A 21,877-nucleotide genomic window follows, 5' to 3' on the forward strand; every position below is an offset into this window, starting at 1 on the left:
TACCATTATTTCCATTTATTTTAAAAAAAATCGCAAATCTGAATTTTCATTATTAAATATTCTGAAATTTCATTTATGTTGTTTGTGAGCTCTTTTTTTTTTTGTCAACGAATTGTGAGCTCTTAATATGGTAATCATACCATTGTTTGGTAGTTAACCATTAGTTGTTCCATTTATTTGAAGTGTAATTAGCAACAGATAAAACCAGTTTATTTCTCCAAAACATATAGTATTACTAAGAAAATGAGTGCATGAACAATAATGCTGTCTCTTAGTTTTGATTACAGATTTTAAGGACTTAACTCTTTTAAGTGGTTGGATAATGAAAGGATAACTCTTTTAATATGTAAACAAACACCATAAACCAAGTTGATTAACAGTATAATACGCTAACCCTGCTTGCAGAAGTTTCCTCGATCATAGAAATGAACAATTAATGAATAATCCAAATACTCTTCACTGCAAAGACTTTACTAACAAAAGACTCAAAAACCAAATTTATCACAATTAACAACTATATTCAGAGTTTCTTCCACGATACTTTGTTGTCAATGTCAACGCTAATGGCATTATAATGACAACCAAGTTTCATGACGACTCTCTAATCATTTTTCTTGGCAAGATCCCAAGAACACTTATAAACAGCCACACACATCATTTTCCATTCAATTATATTCGTAACGAAGTAAGATCATCAATCAATGGCTGAAGATGGAAACGTCCAGAATCTTCCTGTGCTTAACCGGACCTCCTTCCATTTCCAACCTCAGAGAAATTGGCTCAACGGTTATAGTTCTTTCATTTTTCCTCCTTCAATAGGATGTGTATTACATTTTTTTTTGTGATGTGGGATTAAGGTAACTAATTGTAGTCTTAATCTTTTTATGTCTCTTCTAATCATTGGATGCATCTTGGAATCTAAAGATCCAAACGGTAATTAAACCTAAACAAACTTGTAACTTGTGATACAAGGCACCTTCAAACTTTTATTTATGTTAAAAATGTTGTTTCAGCGCCAATGTATTACAAAGGATTCTACTATTTATTCTACCAGCACAACCCTTTAGCTCCAGAGTTCAGTAGAAGAATCATATGGGGCCACTCTGTTTCACAAGACATGGTCAACTGGATCCAACTCCCGCCAGCACTTTCTCCCTCTGAGTCCTACGACATCAACAGCTGCTGGTCAGGATCCGCCACGATCCTCCCTGATGGCAAACCTGTGATCTTGTACACCGGAATCGACAACCAAGAGAGACGGGAAGACAGACGGCAAGTCACAGTTCTTGCCGTACCTAAAGATGATTCCGACCCTTTGCTTCGTGAGTGGGTAAAGCCAACGCAAAACCCTGTCATGGTTCCACCAGAGGACATCCTTCATTACTGTTTCCGTGACCCTACCACTGCATGGCAAGGTCAAGATGGTAAATGGAGAGTTCTCATAGGAGCTAAGGAGAGAGATACTCTAAGAGGAGTAGCTCTTTTGTACCATAGTACTGATGATTGTGAGCAATGGACTAGGTATCAAGAACCTTTACTTGTAGCACAAGCCAACGAAATGTTGGAGTGCGTTGACTTTTTCCCGGTTAAGCTCATGGGTAAAGAAAGTGTAGATACTTCGGTGAACAATGCTAGTGTGAGGCATGTGTTGAAAGTTAGTTTTGAGGAAGAACTTGGAGGCAAAGATTGTTATGTTATTGGCTCATATTGTTCCGAGACTGATAGATTTGTCCCGGACTCAGAGCTCACTTACACACGTGCTGATCTGAGATATGATGATGGATGGTTTTACGCCTCCAAGTCGTTCTTTGATAGTGCTAAGAATAGGAGGATCAACTGGGGATGGGTTGTGGAGACTGATAGCAGAGAAGATGATATTGAGAAAGGATGGGCTGGCCTTCTGGTAATTATATAAATAAATAATTTTATAGGTTTAATAGTGGTTAATAGAGATATTTTATTGTCAATAAATTTTTGATGAATTGGTTTTAGGGTCTTCCTAGGCAAATGTGGCTGGACACAAGTGGAAAGAGGCTGATGCAATGGCCAATCCAAGAGATCAATAATCTCCGAACTAGACAAGTTAGCTTCCATAACAGGGAACTCGAAGGCCGCTCGATGTTTGAAATCACAGGCATTACTGCAGCACAAGTAAGTTTTTGCTAATGCTTATCTCATGATATGTTGATTTGTGTATTTAGGTTGATTTAGAACTTCATGTAAAATTAGTTTATTTTGTGTGTGTAAATTTCACTCATGGTCCTAAATAATTTATGTGACACATTAAGTAGTTTATTAGAATTTTACTCGAAATAACAAGGCTCCTTACCACGTTCGAGCATATATATTTCTAATCTAAAAATAATTTCTGATTAAAAAATCCAATTTGTGAGTTAAAATATTTGTTAATTCTATTTAAAATTAAATACTTTATCACACTGGAGTTAGGTAGTTCTTAAAAATCTGTAAATGAATAAATTTTGTTAAATATTTTGAATCAGTGATCCAATAACACAAAAAAAAAACTGTATTGTGGATTAGCAAAAACCATTCAGTCGATAATAGATACTGGTTTCTAGATCAATCGGCTAGTATTTCACTTTGTTTTACACCTTATATTTCTCTTGTTGTTATTAAAGGCAGACGTTGAAGTGACTTTTGACCTGCCTGTTCTGGAAGATAACTCCCGGATACGGGACGCAACGCACGTTGCTGATGCGGTTTTGTTCAATAGTGGCAACTCGCTTGGATGTGTTTACGGGCCTTTTGGGTTGCTAGCATTAGCTTCCAATGATTTATCCGAACAAACTGCGATCTTCTTCAAGATTATTCGTCGCGGAAATGGATATTCGGTTATAATGGGCAGCGATGAGAATAGGTAACATTTCGACTTTAGCCTCTATATATTTAAAACAAGAAACCAAATGTTTCTTTCTCGATCTTGTGTAAACCTAATGTTTATTTTAAACAAATGGTAATGTAGATCTTCGTTGAGAGAAAACGTACAAAAAATTCCGCATGGAACATTCCTAGACATTGATCCAAGACATGAGAAGATCTCATTAAGATGTTTGGTAAGATATATTTGGCCTTCTCTTCTTCATTGCTTTTTGTTTTTGTTTTTTTTGGTAAAATCAATGCTATTTGTTTTTTTTTTTGCCCTCTAAGACTTTTCTCTATCTAAAACAATTTATACTTTGTTATATAGATCGATCACTCGATTATAGAGAGCTATGGAGCAGGAGGAAGAAATGTGATAACTTCTAGGGTTTATCCCAAATTGGCAATTGGTGAAGCAGCTAAGCTTTACGCGTTTAATAATGGAACGAAGGGTGTGACCATGTCGTCTCTGGATGCTTGGAGCATGAGAAATGCCCAAATCAATACAAATGCAATTTAATTTATCACTAATAGTGATGATAACTAATACTAATAATAATATTTAGACTGCCCTAAAGATGATTAGTGTCTTTTCGTGAACTGTTTTCAAGATTTATAATCCGTATTTTGTATTTCAAGCTATTTGTGTGTTTGTCATTATTTCTTTGCATTATAAGTCTTCTCATGTGTTTTTAGAATGATATTATTGAAATTTCATGAAATTTATCTTGCCGAGTTACATATTAAAATCACGCTCGTCAATAAATTTCTCTTTCTACCAATCATTTTTTGTAAGCAAAATGAAGTAAAATAGTTTAGAAATAGTGACCAACGACCAAACAAATTAAAAGTACATTATCCCATTAGGAGCTGTAAATGTTTCCACAAATTAAATTAATAAGAAAATGAAGGCAGGTAAAGAAAATTAATAATTTATGAGCTACTTGGTCCAAGTAATATATTTAACAAAGACCAAAACTACAAACCTTAAAATTTGTGATAAAAATTCAATTAACAAATACTTAAAAAATTTCTTCTTCTTTGCTTCAACCTTTGGAAAGATCAAAGAGGTACTAAACACTAATGACACTATAATTACAACGAAAGATTCTCACAACTCTATGCCGTTTCTTGACAAGATCAAACCAAAGTATATACACAGTATAAAAGAATCGAGCAACATGGAAGCTGCTTCTTGTGATGAGCATGGAAACTTCCAGCCTTAACGAACTTCCTTCCATTTTCAAGCTCATAATAATTGGCTCAACGGTTATTATTCATTATGTTTTAATTCTTTTCTGATTCTAAAATATATACTTCTACTAGTATGTGGTCCCGTACTACTTACGGGTAAATAATTATTTTCTTTAAATATGTAGTTTTTGTTAAAATATATAAACACCAAATAAATTGTTTTCCAGTATTCTTGAGTGATAAAATATATAGAAGAGTGTTAATTTTAATTTGTACAACCATATATTGTAGATCAAATATCTAGAAAATTATAATAATATTGATCAAACTAATACCATATATTGTAGATTAAATATCTAGAAAATTATAATAATATTGATCAAACTAATAAAATTATCGTAATATGGGGTCAATAACCTTGAGTCAATAATACTCTATAATATGGGGTCAATAATATTCGACAATCACCTATATATTGATCAAACTACTTGATGTTATCTACTCAACGATAATAATTTCAAAATTTTATTATATAGTATTACGATAAGATTAATATAAAGAATATTAAGCTTTGGTGTTGTCGATGATTTACCCCTTTAGCCACCTTTGATGGTATCTCAAGTTTGAGCATCGCTTCATCAAGTCTTCAAATGGTGAGTGGAGTAGCAGGTCTTTCTCATCTTTTTTTACATTTTTTTCTCTCCATCTATAGCAAATATGTATTGAATTTTTTAAAACTTAATTGACAAAAAACATTCAGAAAATTGATATCTATAAATTAATAAGCCAGAGATTATGCATTTGTGCTTATGGTTGCACATGGATAGTAAATATTAACGTAAGCGTTATATTATTGTTGCAGGACAACGAAACACTTACTTCTTCTTTTTAATAAGGTGATGTAGCTCCTTAGTTTGACAATTCAACCACAGATGAAAAGTAAAGAGAAAAAAAAATTGGAGGCAAGATGGTATAAAATTTTGTTTGTCGTAGAGAAGAAAGTAGAGATGATTTGCAGGTTATATAGAAGATGAAAAAACAGTTTCTAAAAATTTGAGTTAACGTGGATTAACACTTTTCAGAAAAATCAGGAATATAGGGAGTTGTTGATTTAGTTGCATAAAAGTAAGAGATGTAAAGATAAATTCAATTGTTTTTTTTATTGTGTTTTTAATGTTTTCCACGTGTCAATTTCTAATTTGTCAAGCGACTTGCGCTTTAGTATATAAAGGATTACCTAAACAAGATAATTAATCTTTGTCTTTATATATTGTAACATTTGCTCATTGGTTTATAAACCCTACGTTGCATCTTGGAATATGAAGATCCGAACGGTAAAAACTCCACTATACTTTAACTCGACTCACATATGGATGTTGAATCTGGATGCAACAAGACCCAAAATATTCTTGATATATTGTTTCAGGGCCATTGTACTACAAAGGATTCTACCATCTGTTCTACCAGCACAACCCTTTGAATCCATTTTTCGGTGATATTATGGTATGGGGACACTCTGTTTCACAAGATTTAGTCAACTGGATCAAACTAGAACCAGCCCTTTCTCCCTCAGTTCCCTCTGACATCAACAGCTTCTGGTCAGGATCCACCACCATCCTCCCTGATGGCAAACCTATAATTTTGTACACCGGAAACGACGCTAATAAACATCAGGTCACAGTTCTTGCGGAGCCTAAGGATCCTTCCGACCCTTTGCTTCGTGAATGGGTAAAACCTGAAGGCAATCCTGTTATGGTTCCACTTCCACCTAGTAACGTCCCGGTTCATTGTTTCCGTGATCCGACCACGGCATGGCAAGAGCATGATGGTAAGTGGAGAGCTCTTGTAGGAGCTAAGGAGAAAGATATTAAAAAAGGAATGGCGGTTTTGTACCACAGTGATGATTTTGTGCAATGGACAAAGTTTCCATGCCTTTACTTGAGTCACAAGTCACTGGAATGTGGGAGTGCGTGGACTTTTTTCCTGTTTCGGTCACTGGTAAAGAGGGTTTTGATAATTCAGTGAACGATTCTAGTGTGAGGCATGTGTTAAAGACAAGTTATGGAGGCAATGATTGCTATGTCATTGGTACATACTCTTCAGAGACTGAAACATTTTCTGCGGATTCTGAGTTCAATACAGCTGCCGATCTGAGATATGATTATGAAATCTATTTGCGTCCAAGGCTTTCTTCGATAGTGCTAAGAATCGGAGGATCTCATGGGGATGGATTATGGAGAGAGATAGCAATGAAGATGATATTATGAAAGGATGGTCAGGGATTATGGTCAAACCAATCAATATCACTGAGTTGTTTTTTTTAGTGTTTCAAGAAATTTCATGATGACCTTTTTTTTTCCTTAGGCTATTCCAAGGGAAATTTGGTTGGAAAAAAGTGGGAAGAGGCTGATGCAATGGCCAGTTGAAGAAATCAACAATCTCAGAGCCAAAAATGTTAGCTTGGATAGCAAGCAACTCGAAGGCGGCTCCATCCTTGAAATCTCTGGCATCACGGCTTCACAAGTGAGTTTTCTCACCATGTTTCGTTAGCATGCATTCTCACATTAATTAGGTTAAATGATATAATCGAACGTTAGTCATAAATCATTTTATTCATATATAATGTTTTGAGATGAAATGAACTTCTAGAATAAACTGTTTTGTTATTTGTTTTAACGAATTTTGTTTTTTTTTTGTTTGTTTAAGGCCGACATAGAAGTAGCTTTTGATCTACCTGATCTAGAAAATGATACTGATGCGTTGGATTCAGAGGAAGTTGATCAAGCGACTTTAATCGATGGTTATAGCGCATCGGTTAAAGGTGTTTACGGACCTTTTGGATTATTAGCATTGGCTAGCAATGATTTATCAGAGCACACGGCAATCTTCTTAGAGTTATTCGTCGTGGGGATGGATATGAGGTTTTGATGTGCAGCGATGAGCAAGTAAAATATTGACTTTGATCATATAGCTCACTTATGTTTCTGACATTTTGTGATATATTTGAGTTTTTCCAATTATTTGTTATGTAGGTCTTCCTTGAGAGACAACATAGAAAAAGCTACCCTTGGAACATCCTTAGACATTGATCCAAGACATGAGAAGATATCATTAAGATGTTTGGTGAGTTGAATTTTATCTTTTTTGCAAATTTCATTTCTTTTGTATTTTCACCTTAACACATTTTACCTTTGTGATGAACTTTTTTTGATAAAAGATTAATGACAAATTTTTTGGTTTGTAGATTGATCATTCGGTTATAGAGAGCTATGGGGGAGGAGGAAGAAGTGTGATAACATCTAGGTTTTATCCGAAAATGGCTATTGGTGAAGAAGCTAGGCTTTACGTGTTCAATCACGGAACAAAGGCTGTGACCATGTCATCTTTGGAAGCTTGGAGCATGAGAAAAGCCCAGATCAATTCAAACGAAACCTAATTAGCCAAATGTTTGTAGTGACTACAATATCCTTTGCTTTGGACAACCAAAACGAGCAAGATGTTTTATCCTTTCTTATGACTGTTGAAATGTGTAAGATTTGTGAATAAAGAGATTTTAATAAGTTTGGATTTATGTCACTTCTTAGCGTTGTGGTGGAGATGTGTCAAGATCATTAGAAAAGATAAACTGCATACATTAATCTATACACTAGTCTTTCAGTATACTTTAAATTGTGGCCATTGTAACTCATCAGCACTTATGTTGCCTTTAATCATTTCGTTTCTTTCGGTATACCACTTTCTAATCTTGTCGTTATTATATATAATGTTTGAGCATTACATCACCCGACCCTCATTGGTTATTGCCACTCTCCTTTTCAATTATTAAACACATCAATCGAAATCATGTGGTTACCAAAGCTGGTCTATGTTTTCTCTTGCCTATATACTTTGATTGGTGATATGCCGACTGTATTTAGAAAAACTAGAGAGTAACTATTGCCTGAGTTAAACAAAGAAGAGAAGAAATAATCATAAACTCATAAAAACGGTCGATGCTTCAAAAGAAAAAGGAACTTGTTTTCTTAAAGGCTAACCAAACCCCACCACTGAGGAGCTCCCAAATCTAAGGTAGGTTTGTTTTTAGTTGAAATGTGAAATTTGTTGTTCAACATAAAATATTGTTATCCGTAAATATAAAATATGGCTAACATTAGAAAATGTCACAAATAGAGAAAATTTAAACCCAAGATAAAAACATTTAACGCATAAACATAACCATCATCTCAAAACTCCTACATAAGCTTGGGTACATGGTGTTACCGACGAGATGATTCAACTGCGAAATAACTTCTTAATTAGGTATGCTAGCTGAGTAGGTGAGAGATACTAATTGTTACTACTAACTTTTGATGAATTTTATTCGTAATACAAAAATTAATTAATGAATTACCCAATAAGTATGTGTGAGTTGCAAATCAATCAATCAAAAACCATTAAATGTAGCGGTATTGAAGAATCCGACGGCAGTGATTGTGCAATAATTGCGAGTGACACCTAGTTTCAGAGCCTAAAGATTCTTCGGAGAGAATACACATAGTAGTCAGATTCCGTGGTAATCAATGGATTCAAAATACATAAATAGTGGAGTACTATTGTTAAATTTTCATAACTTCGAGGTCACTATTTAAATAAAGAACGGTCATCAATGACCTATTGTACTAATGACTCCTTTTCACTTCAGTTTGCTTCCCTAGACTAACCCAAAAATGGCCAAATCAGTACTTTATATTAATTAATAATCATCATAGCTAATTGGAGTATTACTTGAAATATCATGATCAATCAGATTCTTAACATCAACACAATTTTCATTTTTTTCAACCCACATCAACATTATACAATTCAATACGGAAATTAAGAAATATGAAAATAATTTACAAATCTGATAATTTATGATGAAATAAATCACACACGTGATAATCTAAAACAACATGAACTAAAGTGGTGAAAGATATTAAAAAAAAGTACACAAGGGAAAATGAAAAATACATTTTTATGTTTCAGAATCAAGAACAGAAAATAGTAGTAGATCATGAGATTTACAATGGATATTATTACCAGATTTTCTTAAATAGTTATAAGTTAAACATACACAATTATTCCCACAAGGCTCCAACCTCGACGAGTCTAGGAATAAGATGACCACTAAGGTGAAGTGCCACAAGAGACTCAAACCCACCGACACAAGCACCACCTATGAAGAGCACCGGAGCGGCTTGAACGGCGAGGCAAGCGATCTCTTCCTCGTCGATCTCGATCACTGTTGGGTGGACTCCAACGGTTGATAGAAGCTTCTTCATGACGTGACACATGCAGCAGGTGGATGATCTAGTGAATATGATGACCGGGTGCTCAGATATCAGCCGTTCGATCTTCGACGCTGACGTCTCCTCCTCATCGAAGGATAGGCTCGTGGAGGCGGTGGAGGAGGAGATGGGTGGTGGTGCTGGGGGAGGAAACGTCAGGTCTAGCGAAACATTGTCGTTTGTGAAGTTCCGTAAACCTTGCATCGTCTTCATTTAGAGAGAGAGAAAGAGAGAGTGGGAGTTTGGTTAATGTCAACGCGAAATGAGGACCATAATAAATGGAGAGATTGGGTGTCACTATAATGACGTAACCATTAGCTAATTATTTATTAATTATTTTGTTTTTACTATCTTTTTAAAAATCATTCTTTGACCTTGAGGTCAGCTAGGTGACATCTAAACGTGAAACTAAAATTCTATCAAGCAAAGTTGAACACAACTTATGTCTTAAAAATACCCTTTAGAAAAACTGTTCCCAAAAATATTAGTACACATATAGTTGTCTGATATATGAAAATTCACACATATAATTTTGACTACAACAAAATCTGTAAACATGTTTTTTTTTATCGACACATCTGTAAACATGTATATAAGTACAATATTACAAATAATATGTATCATTGTATACTAATAGAAGAAGAAAATAATATATATTTTATTTTGAGTTTTCCATAAAATCTGGCGTACGTGGTGAACGAGAGATTCGAAATATTTGTATATATAGCTTGGTATATACGCTATACGGGCAGCATCATCGTCAGTCCTACGACATCTTGTTGTTTACTGCTTGAATCCCATGACGTAAAGAATGGTTTTACCAAATGCTGCTAATAACGACAACACACATAAAATTGAATATGATTCTCTGCTCCTGGCAACAAAAAGTGGTTATTATATTCTTATTCAAGATTTTTGTTGGCACATATAGCTAGGTCCATCTCCATCACTCCATGTTTAACCAATGACATCATTTGAATAATTGTTTAAACACACAAAAACTATTCGGGCTATACAAAAGTTAACTGATACTAGCACTTTAGATTTCATGAGGTAGTTGATGAGATATATATTGAATGCTTATGGCAGATGTCATTTTTCTACCTTACATGGAATACTTATTTTAAAAACACTAAAATTTTCGAACTTTCAGTACTGGTATAGTTAATTTATAGTATTTATTGTTCGACGTTATAGTGATTGGTTTATTGCAAGTGTGAAAATAGCACGTTGAGTGGGGACATGGATGGAGCGTGTAGCACACGGAGAGGAGGCAAAGTACAAAATGGGAGAGTAATAGAATTAGTGGTCACATGGCAGATGGCACAAATGTGATAAATAAACGATGCTGACGTCTTATATTTGTTTTAACTTTGGGTAAACTGGAGCCACTTGACGTCATCAGTATCAGATTGATCAGACTATGTCTCTGCTAACGTCGACAACGCTATCTTACCAATATATATATGTATTATACTTACATATTTGAAGGATAGATTGATTATGGTATCATAAAAAAATGTTGGCTAAGTTGATGATCATACGTATCATAATTATGTTGGTGAAGTAATTAGTGATGAATAATTCACACACATATCTATCGCCATTATGCATGCCATTACTGACAACCTGAACGTGGGATTTGCTAATGTTATCTTATTTTTGATGAAATCTTGTATCTAACCAGACTGAGAGGATAGTATTGAGTAGTAGTCTCTGCTTTTTCCTATGTAAGCAGCCTGAGAGAAAATGAGAGTTTCAGTTAGAAACTGCAACATGGAGATCTCCAAGCCCGGCGCAACAATTGAAATCTAACAATGTAGGTTTTTTGTGAAGAATTCATATTGACATATGAACCAGAGGTCCAGAACCAATCTTTTATAATCTATCAAGAGAAGCTTTTCAAAGGTTTTGGGAGATGAGAGAAGTATGCGACTTTCTGCGATCTGAACAGAATGACTAAGGTCAAATGGTCAATCTATCTTAGCTTCTTCAAGGGCTGAGGTTGCTACAAAGAGAGCACAAAAGCATGTTTCTGTCTGTAATTATAATTATCCTACTTCCACGATCAAAGCAATTTGGATATTTCGCTGGTGTTAAAGCTCGTGGAATCTACTTCAACGTTGGTTCTAGTCTTGGGTTCAAAATTGTATCTTGATTCTCATTGTTATTATGTTTTTTTCTTTTTAATTTGTAAGACATTTTTTTGTCAATCAACAAAAATCCAACATTTCAACTACAAAAGAGTAATACGAGTTTTTATTTAATTATGTAAAAATATGTCTTAGTTAATATTCTTGTTTGAACAAACACAAATAAACTTTCTAGAAGACTTAATATGTTTGTTCATTTCAGCACAATGTCTCATACAATTACCGAAAAAACAACTGGATCGATCGGGCTGACAATTCTCTATCCGGCCGTCAATTCGAAAGAGAAGTCGAATCAACTATTATTGCGAAATCCAATTGGAATATAGTCTTTTACACAAAGCTTTTAGTTGATGAGATTCCAAACTCAATGGTTGAAATACATAAGCAGTTGAGTCCTAACAGATTGAGATGATGACCTTGTGAGAAGTGTCGGTCCAGGTCAAGCTCCCAAATTAATAGATGGAATTGGCTTTGTGAGCGGTGGATACCATGAAACTGAAGCTGAGTTGCTTGACGGATGACGTTGACTTTGTAGACTGAGTTGACGGCTCCAACATTGGTGACGGTCCTGATGACTGTCACGTCTTCTTTGTGAAAAAGGATGGTGATGGAAGGCAAGTTGAGGTCGAGCATGGACATCAATGGACTAGGGCATTCATATTCCATTCTGGTTGCTATGTTCTTGATGGATGCATGGTCGTAACCGGAAGCACACGGAAAGTGTAGATAGTCCTTTGCGCATGCATCGTAGACAAGACCAGAATCTGCTGCTCTGCTAGGGTTCACCAACCATCCACCAAAATCAAACAGATCAGCCAAATTTCGTGACAATCCATCCATAAAGATTGGTTTTGAAGCTTTAGAAAATACAAGCTCGTGCATATAATCTAAAAAAATATAACATTTTATCATATTTTTGTGGTATCAGGTGACCCCACTATTCTACAAGTGGATATTTTTGAGATTTGCTCACAATTTTCTCATGTTTTGCTTATTTTGTTTATATTATGTTTATTTTTCGCCTTTGATCAAGCTCTTGTCACTACATATTCAAATATCTCATCTATACTATACTAAAAGGAGAATATGCTGAGTTTCTAGGCTGCCACGTCACCAAAAATAATCAGCCAATCAAAACATTTCGTTTGGACACGTCAGACAGGCTTTAGTCGCTTCTGGGCTTCACGTTTTCGTTTGTTTGGAGTGGGCTTCTGGGCTTCGTTTGCATCGTCTGTACGCTTTATTTTTTTTTCATAACCCGACGAAGACGAAAGTCACGAGGAGCTTCCCCTTTACTTTTTCGTCTTCTCAGCTTGAAACCAGAGTTCTAATGGATCCACTTCTTCTCAATCAAAACTCCACTTCTTCTCAACCAAAACTCCACTTAAATTTGATCAATCAATTTCTTCTTAATGATTTCGTTTCAGTTTCCTCTATTCCTCATCCTTTATATACTGATTTACTTTCGTTTGTACAAATCAAAACCCTTCAACTGCTCTAACCAAGAACTCATGTCTGAGTCTGGACAGTTAAAAGAGAGCCACAATGAGAAAGAAAAGGAACTTCTCAGTTTGAGGGATATCCATGAGACTCATCAGAGAGAATCATCCACTCAACTAAGAGATTTAGAAGCGCAACTGAAGTCATCTGAACAAAGGGTTTCTGATCTGAATGAAAGTCTGAAGATTGCAGAGGAAGAAAACAAATCCATGTCCACTAAAATCTCAGATACTTCAGGGGAGCTCCAAGGAGTACAGATCATGTTACAGGAACTCACAGTTGAGTCAAGCAAACTTAAACAACAGCTTACTGATAAAGAAGCCGAACTTTAAAATCTGACAGAGAAGGAAAGCAAATCACAGGTCAAATAAAAGAACTACAAGCAACAGTAGCGACCCTTGAGTTCGAGCTACAGTCAGTTCGTGCCGGAGAGTAGATCTTGAGACAGAAATTGCTGGAAAGACCACTGAAGTTGAGCAACTAAAAGCACAAAACAGAGAAATGGTTGCTAGAATCTCAGAACTTGAGAAGACAATGGACGACAGAGGAACTGAACTCTCTGCTTTAACCCAAAAACTTGAGGATAAGGAGAAGCAATCATCCTCCACAACTGAGAGTTTGACAGCTGAGATCGATGGCCTAAGAGCAGGACTAGAGTCGCTGTCTGCTCAAAAAGAAGAGTTAGAGAAGCTAATGGATAGCAAAGGCGATGAACCTTTAATGCAGATTAAGCTAATGGATAAGATAAACAGAGCCTCAGCTGATACAGTGGCGTTAACAGAACAGATCAACAGTCTGCAGCATCAACTTGATTCTCTGAAGATGAAGAAAAGTGAAACCGAATCAGAGCTTGATAGAGAGAAGCAAGAGAAATCAGATTTGTCTAATCAGATCATCGATGTCAAAAAAGCATTGGTAGAGCAAGAAGCTGCTTACAATACGCTGGGAGAGGGCACAAACAGATCAACCAACTGTTAAAAGAACGTGACGAAGAACTTAATAAGCTAACAGAGGATCACAAAGAAGCCCAAAGGTTATTGGAGGAGACAAGTAATGAAGTATCATCCACAGATTCTGCAATCGCAGGTCATGAAGAGAAAATGGAGAGTTTACGTAACGAGCTAGAAATGAAAGGAGAAGAGATAGAAACTCTCATGGAGAAGATCAGTAACATCTAGGTTAAGCTACGTTTATCCAACCAGAAACTGAGGGTAACCGAACAGGTGCTAACAGAGAAAGAGGAAGCTTTCAGGAGAGAAGAAGCTAAACACTTAGAAGAACAAGCATTGCTTGAAAAAAGCCTCACAATGACTCATGAGACTCATCGACGTATGATGAAAGAGATAGCAGAGAAAGTGAACACAACACTAGATGTCTTTCAATCAATGTCTGAAAAACTCATGGAGAAACGGGGGAAGTATGAGAAAACAGTAATGGAGGCATCTAAACTACTATGGGCTGCGACGTATTGGGTGATTGAGAGGAATCACGAGAAGGAGAAGATGAAGAAAGAGATGGAGAGGAAAGAAGAGGAAATAAAGAAGCTTGGAGAGAAAGTAAGAGAAGATGAAAAAGAGAAGGAGAGGAAAGAGGAGGAAATAAAGAAGCTTGGAGAGAAAGTAAGAGAAAATGAAAAGGAAAAGGAGAGGAAAGAAGAGGAAATAAAGAAGCTTGGAGAAAAATTAATAGAAGATGAAAAGGAGAAGGAGAGGATGAAGGAGACTTTGGTTGGACTTGGAGAAGAGAAAAGAGAAGCAATAAGGCAATTATGTGTGTGGATCGATCACCACAGAGGTCGCTGTGAATATCTTGAAGAGGTTTTTGTCTAAGACTGCTGTGGGTCGAGGGCAAAGACAGTCGCAGCAAGCCTAAGAGCTAGCGCCATCATCGGAGACAGTATGGTACGTTGTTTTTCTTTCTCACCTCACATGATTGCAAACAATGTATTATGTGGTTCTTAGGTTTTGTGTTTTGGTCATTCAGGAAGAAGCTGGACTTCCTGAAAACTCCTGGCTGAGAGGATATTTTTGGTCGACTACTTTTGTGACTGTTATGTTAGTGTGATTGTATTGCATTATTCATCTCCCATGTATTCGTTTTGATGTTTTTTCCAAGTCAAATTGGGTTTTATTGTGTGTAAAGTTTGGTGGTGGGATTTAATGGGAATAAAGGGCATCCTGCAAATGAATTTTTGGATTGTGATTTTTGGATGGTGTGATTGTACAAAACGATTAATCAATGTTGTCGGTATAGTGTTTCTGAGTCTTAGGTATTTGTTAAATACAAATATTTTTTGTTCTTGATCATACACATCGCTTAGAATCATCCGAACCATTTCTTGGTCTCCAAGTTATGATCCCTTTAAATGATATGTACTTTTGGTGGAACAATGATTTCAAAGTTATGTACTTGGTAAATGCTAAATGCTATATCATATGAAAAGGAGTACAGTTGAGCATAAACCATTTTCGGTACTTAAAGGAAGATCTAGATCTGTAATTTGTAAATTCTCATTTGTTAAGATCATTGCTTACAGATATTTTTGGAGTGATTAATAGTTGACAGTTATAAAATAAAGAAAAAGTGAAGAAACTGAAGTGATAAATAAAGGTTCCTATTCGTGATATTTTAAATACTTTATTTTGTGAGTTTTAGTAATGTGTTCTTTAATTTTGTATTTTTGAGAGTTATATTATTAATTTTGTATTAAATTATTTTTATGAAAATATAGATATTAATTGTTTTGTTGGGTTTTAAAATATACTATTGATTATAATTATATATAGAATATTAGATATTATTTTAGTATATTTCGCTCGAATAATAAAAATGAAAGATGAAGAAATTTTGTAAAATTTAATAAATGTGATGACATGATGTTTCTCTCTTTCTTTGATTACTGAAGTAGCGCAAAGAGAAAAAAAACGTGATATAACTTTAATAATATAGGTGTTACAAGAAAAAAACATCAATACTATAGATTATTATTTATTTATTTTGTAAGAAATATTATAGATTATTATTTCTTAGTTTGTGTGCAATAGTTTGTTTATTGCAGAGTTGTGACCAATTTAAAGAAACCTTCAAATTCTTTCAACTTCAAAGATAGATTATGGACAAACTAGCAAGCTTATATTGTCAGCAAAGGAAAAGGAAGTGAGTTTTGTTCTCTATTTTTGTTTTTTTTTTTTTTTTTTTTTTTAACATTTTTGATCATAGTCACGTTTCCTGTTTCCAATAGTTTCAGTAGAGAATAGACAATTCCTTCTTCTCTCTATTTCAACCCTTTTTTGAAAACTATAAATTAAACGATTGAATCTCACTATGAATTCAGTGATGCATATGCAACTCTCCAGGTATGTAACATAGAGATGAATTTGCGTCCTTCTCAAACAGTTGAATATAAATTCTCATCAAACTATGTTAAACATTTTCCAATGTCAAATTTAATAATCACTAGAGTTTGAATCGCACGTCCATCCGGCTACTTTTCATTTTATAAATATACATTTTTAATATAATAGTAATCAATATAAATGCATATTTTATATTTTAGTATTATATATTATGTCTCTATAATTTTATTTTTTTAGATTTTTTATTCAACATTATTAAAATAAAATGATTTATATTAGATATCTTACTTTGCTATTATTTTTTATTTTTCTATTTTTTTTACATTCAATAATTATTTTAATCCTACCACTATTTTACATTTAACATAATTTATAAAACAAATATATTAATCTAATATGATATTCTACTTTAATATTTTCATAGAAAATAACCCGGGCGTAGCCCGGGAACGGTCCTAGTAAGTTTAATAAGTTAAAATCAACAACTATATTTGTTAATATTAATAAATAAATAAGAACTGAGCTATTTATAATAGTTATTACTTGAATTTTAATCAATTAGTTTTATAACTGTCATATATATATACAAATTAGCCAAAAAAATATATTTAAACTTAAAAAGATAATTTCTGTATATATTATAATGTTATCCGAAAAGAAATTTTTTTTATCATAGAAAATGAAAATTAAGAAATAGAAAAGCGTATAAACACTAATTAAGTAAAAAGTAATCAACTTTTGTAATTTTTAATAATAAATTAATAATGAATATGTCAATAGTAATAAATATTCGTGGCATGATTATGTTTGCATCCGCAGACAAAACATTTAGTTATTTTGTGCTTAAGTTACAAAAGAGTTAATTTCAATGAAAGCATTTGTTTTAGAATTGAAATTAGGAAACATATACTCTTAACGAAATTTTTAATGTGAAGTAGTATTAATTAAAGAACAGTTATGATTATCTTTAGTAGCCAATTTAGTATTTTAGATGGAAATATTCACTAAGATTACGTCACTTATATATCCATACTATACTAAAAGCAGCATATACTCAATGGTGAGCTGCCACGTCCTCAAATTAATTCGTCCAATAAGAATGCTCTATTTTTCCATGTCATACATGCTTTAGTCGAGGCATGATTTTCCCGAGCCTATTCATTCTGAGCTTCTATAATTCGTAGTAGCCCCAATTAAATCAGCCCAACTCGCATCTTCCACTTTACCATCGTCGTTACCGATTCTGCAAATAGCCGTTTCTTTGAGTTATTACTCTCAATCATTCAATTTCCAGTTCTTTACTCCTGAGCCAAGCTATCATTTCACCTCCTTTCGTTATTCCTCTTATATAAATCCTTTTGTAGAGAATATGTTCTTTAATCCTCATAAAATGTTGGTTCTTTCTGTACCCATAGAAGCCATGGCCTCAAATCGAGACAGATCAAAATCAGCTGTCGTCTTGAATCAGTGCGCACCATAACTTCTCTCTTCCACTACCTCCATATATAGTCGGCTGACATACGTCGCTGAGCAACGTCACCAGCGAAGCTATCCATGGCCGGGTCCAGTTTTGATCTGCGACGCTTATGATTTTATATCACTTTCAATTGTGGGATTTCAAAGATTTTTTATGGTTAAAAGATGAAACTTTCTTTAATTGGTTTCGAGACATCCATGCCTACGATTGGCTTTGGGTCTAGAAACAATATGCTTAATGGTTTTTCTGTTGTGCCCTCCTCTGATCTTCCCCAAACAACATATGTGGGTTTTATTCTTTGATGAAATCTTTTGTGTTTATCCGCTAAGCATGTGGGTGGTTGAATTTTTTTTTATTTTTGGGTTTCAGTTTGATGGGTTTTAGAAAGAAGTTGTACAGATGGTGAAGCCTGCGAAAGGAGGAACAACCACACTCGCTTTTTTTTTTCTAAGGTGTCATGGTCACTGCTGATTCTCGTGCTAAGAGAGAAGGCGAATTAATCAAGGCTCCCAATCGAGATGGAGAAGATTGAAATCAATCAAGGCTCCAATCGAGATGGAGAAGATTGATGATACTAAGAAAGCCGGCGACTGGGTATATACTTCTTAGCTCGAATTATTTTTTGCTTGACAACCCTATATTTGATTTTGCTAAGAATCCTAATTTGTTCCAGTCGCTGCGTTTCTTCTTGCGTAATGGGTTCGTTTCGTACTTATTCCGTTTTGCTTTCAATTATTCTGCTTTATTCTCAGTGAATTGGTATCTTTACCCTTCTTTAAAGATCTCCAAGTGTAAGCTTTTTATGTTTCCACAATGGCTTCACATTCAATAGGTTCTTTTCCTTCCCAAATTGTTATGTTGAAGAAACGTTAGTACTGCATGCATACCTTTTTGACTCAAGTCTTTTAAGGAAGCCAACCGTTAACCATTTTATCTGTATGTATGGGATTTGGCTCAGTTTATTCGTATTTGAGTCTTGATAACTTGAAAGGCTTACATCACATTGGTGCTTCTGCCTGTTTATCTGACCCAGCCCTGAGGAGAAGATCTTCTGCGCAGGTCCTTTTGTATCTTTTATTCTCCATGGTAATTCTGTTTCTTTGTGTATGTATTTTCTGCTTAAAAATAAAATTATTCTTTCTTTGAAACATGGACTTTATTGTATGTACAATTTTTTCTTTTGTTGATAAACTCATTGTTATTTGATATGTATTTTACTCGCACATGTTCCATATTGCAGTGCTTCAGTGTCAATGGTCTTTAACACAAAGCTATGATTATGCAAACAAATACACTCGATGACTCTACCTATCCTTATAAACTTTATCATGTTTCAAGCGTTGAGTCTCTTGATCAAATGCACGTCGTTTAGTTTCATGCTTAGAGAAAGCATATGCTATTTGACTTTTTTTTTCTTTTTTGTCCCACTACATATATATTAGCAAACAAATATCTATATAATAATATTTTAACCAGTAGAACATATATGATATTAATAATATTGATATCCAAAAACACTTCTCAATAACTCCACCACATATATGATACAAATATATAAAAAAATTATCGTATAACATATTTAAAAAAATTCTGTATATCACATCATACTCGCAAATTAGTTTAGAAAATCTACAATATATACTTATTTCTAATAATTGAAAGAAAAATATGGACTCATATCTATAAACAATATTTGCTTCCATAATTCTCCAATTAAATTTACTACATGTATACATCTTCTTCTATTAATTCCGCAATCAATGTTTTTAAATCCGATTCGGACACTGAACCGGATGCCTTACCGGGTTGATGGATCACTGGGTCTACCGCAGATGAACCGCGGGTTAACAAATGAATTAATTTTATTATATAATAATATATCATCTATGTAAAAAAAATATAGAAACTAAAGTTTAATATTTTCTAAATATTTTTTAAAACATAAAATAATAGTTTGGATATGTATACATTTTATGTTTAAAACATTTAGAAAATACTTAAGTTTAGTTTTTATATTTTTATTTTCATTTCACATACAAAATATCAAAAATTAGTTTACAATTTAAACTTTTCTCTAACAAGGTAATAGTTATGAAATCTAAATAAATCAAAACATAAAATTTACAAATATTTAAATGTCTAATGTGAATAATATATTAAACTTCAAATACTAAATAAACCAAAAGTAAAAGATCATTGTAATAAATTGTCAATAACAGAAATAAACTAACACCAAATCACATCAACTAATTTTGATTCTCTCTACCATTGTTCACTTCATTTCCTTCAAATGAGTGAAATCTTCATCAAAATCTAAAAAAACACAAATATCAAACTGAAAAGAGAAAACTTAACTTTTTTTTTTGTCAGCACCTAATTTCTTAATTGGAAATTTAGAATATAAAACACTATTAAAAACTTTAAAAAAGTAAAAGTTATTTATTGGTTCAACCGGTATCAGGTTTTGGGTTCTACTGGGTTTTTGCGGGTTTTTAAATATTGAGTTTTTCACAAAACCAAAACTGGATTTTTTCTCGGCCATCGAGTTTACTAGTTCAACCGTGGATCCGGGTCAGGTTTCAAAACAATGTCCGCAACTATATTTTGGTTAAGATATACTATCATAACTACGTGTTCTTTCCTCACATGCCGAAATATTTAAAAGAGAAATATTTATTAATTTATGTCTTATTAATTCAAAAATCGGCATAATAGGTTATTATTTATGTTGTAAAAAAGTTTGAATCTAACATTAAATTGTTTATATATGACAAAAAATTTCATAAAATTTATATACTAATTATTGTATTGAAATTTTAAATACACTCACAGATTAGAAATATTATAGAAAATATCTTTATACAAATGTTTTTACTTAGTTATTATTTAATTATATATTATTTTATATTTTAATTTAAACATTTATAATAATAAAAAAATTATTTTCAGATAAAAACACAATATATATATATATATATATAAGAATTCTTCTATTATAATTTTTTATTTTGAAGACTTTGTTATATTTATTTACAAGTCATTATCTACTATAACATATACATATAATATTATTAATGTAAAATCGTTTTTAATTATATAATATATTATATATATAATGAACAATTAAGTAATTATAACTATTTGAAATTACATTTGTCAAAAATAAGCACAATCAATCAAAGCCCAAGATTAAAATCTATCTCGGTAGAATTTACAAACATATACATTGTACACATATATACATATAGTAGATACCTATTATTTGAAAACACATAATATTATAATTCACAAATCTATACTTCTTTTAAATTGGAATTTAATATAATAAAAATTGTGCTTTTAGAATACGACTAAATCAGTTATTTATCAAATACAAGACAAATTGTACAAAAAAAAATTAAGTTTTGGCATATAAATTGAGAACGAAAACCGAACTGAAATAACATAAAAAAAAAACAAAACTAAATCAGTGTTAACAAATACCTTAACAGTTCATATATCGATGAAACAGAAAATCCTAAACCAAATTGAATCTAAACCGAAAACTGAATGGATACCTGAATATCTTAAATACAGTTTATACACCTTAAAAAATATTAATTAGCTTTAGTTCAAAAATTATCAAATATTCTAACACTAATACTTATAACCGAACAACCCAAAATGGATTACTCTATTACTTTTTATTCGAGATATTTAAAATTTTCGTAATTTTCCGGGAAAAAAATATTCGAAATTTTTAAATTTATCCGAGTTATTCGATATTGTATAAAACAAAATCCAAAATGTGATTTTATCCGAATTATTCAAAATTATCCAAAAATAGGAACCGAAAACCGAAAAGAACTCAAATTTTATCAAGTTCCAAACTTATTATTCAAATCAAACCAAAAACCAAAATAATCAAACCGAATTTACATCCTAAAATATATACTAAATATAAATAATGATGTTAAAACAAAAACAATCTTTCGAAATATTTCATCCTAATTTTTCAAATATTATATAAAA

The 21,877-nt window shown here is 33.1% G+C and overlaps 2 protein-coding genes and 2 pseudogenes across 2 annotated transcripts; 3 read left to right on the plus strand and 1 right to left on the minus strand.

Moving 5' to 3' along the window:
* Positions 1-701: 701 nt before the first annotated feature.
* LOC106420036 (beta-fructofuranosidase, insoluble isoenzyme CWINV6) lies at positions 702-4,200 on the plus strand. Its single transcript, XM_013860871.3, has 7 exons — positions 702-786; positions 925-933; positions 1,014-1,903; positions 1,993-2,151; positions 2,640-2,878; positions 2,984-3,074; positions 3,209-4,200. Exons 1-7 carry the CDS (start codon positions 702-704, stop codon positions 3,398-3,400), a joined length of 1,665 nt encoding a protein of 554 aa, XP_013716325.2. The 3' UTR covers positions 3,401-4,200.
* A 524-nt stretch (positions 4,201-4,724) lies between these two features.
* On the plus strand, positions 4,725-7,650 carry LOC106419909 (annotated as a pseudogene).
* A 1,294-nt stretch (positions 7,651-8,944) lies between these two features.
* Positions 8,945-9,751, minus strand: LOC106420016 (glutaredoxin-C10-like). The gene has a single exon (XM_013860853.3). It carries the CDS (start codon positions 9,591-9,593, stop codon positions 9,171-9,173), a length of 423 nt encoding a protein of 140 aa, XP_013716307.2. The 5' UTR covers positions 9,594-9,751; the 3' UTR covers positions 8,945-9,170.
* Positions 9,752-12,052: 2,301 nt separating this feature from the next.
* Positions 12,053-15,120, plus strand: LOC125593273 (annotated as a pseudogene).
* Positions 15,121-21,877: the final 6,757 nt, after the last annotated feature.

This window comes from Brassica napus, chromosome A3 (genome assembly GCF_020379485.1).
Source record: "Brassica napus cultivar Da-Ae chromosome A3, Da-Ae, whole genome shotgun sequence".
NCBI lineage: Eukaryota > Viridiplantae > Streptophyta > Magnoliopsida > Brassicales > Brassicaceae > Brassica > Brassica napus.